The sequence below is a fragment of the Heterocephalus glaber genome, unplaced genomic scaffold (genome assembly GCF_053883595.1).
Source record: "Heterocephalus glaber isolate CG9 unplaced genomic scaffold, H.glaber_assembly_v1.0 deba00000470, whole genome shotgun sequence".
In the NCBI taxonomy this organism is placed as follows: domain Eukaryota; kingdom Metazoa; phylum Chordata; class Mammalia; order Rodentia; family Bathyergidae; genus Heterocephalus; species Heterocephalus glaber.
In genome coordinates this window covers 828,912-832,311 of record NW_028258145.1, presented here as the reverse complement: position 1 = coordinate 832,311, position 3,400 = coordinate 828,912, and the positions used below count along the sequence as shown (strand labels likewise).

General features: G+C 37.5%; 1 protein-coding gene across 1 annotated transcript; it reads right to left on the bottom strand.

Annotated features, from left to right (window-relative positions):
• Positions 1 to 1,147: 1,147 nt before the first annotated feature.
• On the bottom strand, positions 1,148 to 2,306 carry LOC101714834 (uncharacterized). The gene has a single exon (XM_013072074.3). It carries the CDS (start codon positions 2,304 to 2,306, stop codon positions 1,419 to 1,421), a length of 888 nt encoding a protein of 295 aa, XP_012927528.2. The 3' UTR covers positions 1,148 to 1,418.
• Between the last annotated feature and the right edge of the window lie 1,094 nt (positions 2,307 to 3,400).

The window sequence follows — 3,400 nt, the reverse complement described above, 5'->3', positions numbered from 1 at the left end:
GTGCTACTGAGGTTTTGTTCATAAGGTCTTTTCCTATGCCAATGTCTTCAAGAGTTCTACCGAACTTATCTTCCAGCAAGTTTAGTGTTTCTGTCTTAATATTTAGATTTTTAATCCACTTTGAACTTAGATTAGTGCATGGTGATAGGTATGGGTCTGGTTTTAATCTTTGGCAGGTTGAAATTCAGTTTTCCCAACACTATTTATCAAATAGACTATCTTTCCTCTAACGAGGATGGTTGGCTCCTTTGCCAAAGATGAGGTGGTTGAGTATATCTGTAGTTGTTTCTGCATCTTCTAATCTATTCCACTGATCCTCAGGTCTGTTTCTTTGCCAGTACCAAGCTGATTTTATCACATAGCTTTGTAGTATAGTTTCAAGTTGGGATTGTAATACCCCCAGCCATGTCTCTGTTGCCTAGAATTGCTTTTGCTATTCTAGGTCTCTTCTGGTTCCAAGTGAATTTTTGGATTGTTTTCTCTAGTTCTGTGAAATATATTGATGGAATTTCAATTGGCATTGCATTAAATCTATATAGTAGTTTTGGAAGTATGGCCATTTTCACTATATTGGTTTTTTCCTACCCAGGAACAAGGGATGTCTTTCCATTTTCTTATATCCTTCTCGATCTCCTTTTTCAGAGTGTTATAGTTTTCAGTGTAGATATCTTTTGTTTCCTTTGTTAGATTGATTCCTAGATATTTCATTTACTTGGATGCTATTGTAAAAGGAATTGTTTCCCAAATTTCTCTCTCAATGAGTCTGCTATTTGTGTATAAGAAGGCTATTGGGGTTTTTTATTGTTTTTTTGGTTTTTTATTGCATAGCACTTTTTTAATTGTGTGAGTAGTTTTAAATAAATGAAGAAAGCACCTCTCCAAAGATTCACCAGGAGAAAAAGAATTCTATCAAAGCATTTACACAGTAAATTTCCATAACTTTAGGGAAAATTCTTAATCCTCACTTGAACTGTAGATGAGGGAAAAGGTGTCCCCGTCAGGTGGCTTGCTTGTGGAAGCAAACTAAAGGACCTAAAATCAGAGGCAATCCTGGGATGCCAAGAAAGAGGAAAGAGAAATGATGAAGGGCTATTCACAAATTTCATGTTTACTTTCTGACAAATGTCAGATAAGCCTTAAGTAAGTATTGTCAGGGAAAACTACCATCTTTCACACTTAAAAGTACAGTCTCAAAAGCTGTAGTTTTGCGTTACTGTAATATATCTGGATACCTTGGACTGCCAGATGTCAAAAGACAATACTTGGAGTCATCTGTGATGTTTGAGCACAGACTTTAGAGGAACACTCTAGAACTGTATACCCTCTACTTTGGATTTTTGAGTGAAGCACAGGCAGGTTTCTTTGGTACCCTCTGGGCAGTGTAATAGTCAAGAAAGAGAACAGTATTGGATTATTCCTTAGACACTAATCAGGTGGGGGAAAAGTTCATTGGCAAAAGTGTCCCCCCAAGAATGATTTAAACTAAGCGGAGAGGACATATCACTGAATGGGGAAGGAGAGCCCTCATATCCACAGTCACTATAAGCATCCAGCAGGCAGGAAGATGGCTTCAGAGAGTGGCTGGATGAAAGCAGGTTTGAGATACCCAGCTCTGGAATGAAGTCATCTTCTGCAGGTTCTTCCTTCACTGAGACAATGAATTCAGGGTGATCATTCTCTGAGGGGTTGAGGGGTGCTTTCTCAATTTTCACTACCACATTAGGTTGGCTCGCTATCTCAGAGGGTATCTCTAAGATTAGAGGCTTAGTATAGACACGGTCAAAACGAATTAGTTCATTAATGGCTTCCAGCTTGGCTGATGATGTCCACATTGAAAGAGAAAGGGAGGCTGGTGAGGAACTAGGTTCTCCTGGGAAGACCTCTGGGAGCTCTTCCAGGCTGGTAGACTCTGGAGAAGGGCATCTGAAGAACATGACTGGGTCCATGTTGTCCAGAATGCCCAACAGGATAGCAAACTCAGAGTCTGAAGAGTCAATGCCATCAGAATCCATGGGGAGATGTTCTGGAGGGGTGACAACTGGGCCTGCACCTGCTTCTTCCTTTCCTATCTTTATTCCTTTTATTTCTTTCTCTTTTCTAATTGCTGTGGCTAATGTTTCCAGAACAATATTGAACAGGAGTGGTGATAGTGGGCATCTTTGTCTTATTCCTGATTTTAGTGTGAAAGTTTTCAGTTTTTCACCATGTAGTATGATGTTGGCTGTTGGTTTTTCATAGATAGCCTTAATCAAGTTGAGATAAAGACATTTTATGACAATTTTCTGTAGGGTTTTTTTTTTTATCATGAATGGGTGTTGGATTTTGTTGAATACGTTTTCTGCATCTATTGAGATGATCATAAGGCTTTTGTCCTTGACTCTGTTAATATAGTGTATTTTATTTATTGATTTATGAATGGTGAACTATCCTTGCATTCCTGGGATAAATCTGACTTGGTCAGGGTGTATGATCTTCTTGATGGTCCTTTCTATTCTGTGTGCCAGCATCTCGTTGAGGATTTTTGCATCTATGTTCATTGGGGAGATTGGCCTGTAGTTCTCTTTTTGGGTTTTGTCTTTCCCTGGTTTTGTGATCAAAGTAACACTTGCTTCCAGGAATGAATTTGGAAACCTTGCTTCCCTTTCAATTTCCTTGATAAGTTTAAAGAGTGATATCAATGATTCTTCTTTAACTGTCTTGTAGAATTCAGCAGTGAAGCCATCAGGGCCTGTGCTTTTCTTTGTTGGTAAATTTTTTATTACATTTTCAATTTCACTCATTGTAATTGGGGTGTTTAGAATTTCTATGTCTTCTTCATTTAACTTTGGCAATTCATATGTATCTAGGAATCTGTCTATTTCTTCTGTGTTTTCCATTTTATTAGAGGACAGGTTTTCAAAGTAGGTATTGATGATCCTCTGGATTTATGCTGATCTGTTGTGACTTCAGCTTTTTCATTCTTAATTGCATGAATTTGAGCCTTTTCTTTCCTTTTTTGATAAGGTTGGCTAAAGGTTTATCAATTTTATTTATTTGTTCAAAAAATCAACTCTTTGATTCATTAATTTTTTGTGTCATTCTCTTAGTCTCCACTGCATTAATTTCTGCTCAGATCTTTATAATTTCCTCTCTTGTATGAGCTTTGGATTTGTTATGCTCTTCTTTTTCTAGGAGCTTGAGGTTCTGCATGAGGTTATTTATTTGAGCTCTCTCTGTTTTCCTAATATGAGCATTCACTGTTAAGAATTTCCCTCATAGAACTGCTTTCATTATGTCCCACAGATTCCTGTATGTTGTACTTGCATTATCATTTACTTGTAGAAACTGTTTAATTTCTTCTTTAATTTCCTCTGTAATCCATTGGTTTTTCAGGAGGGTATTATTCAGTTTCCATGTGTTT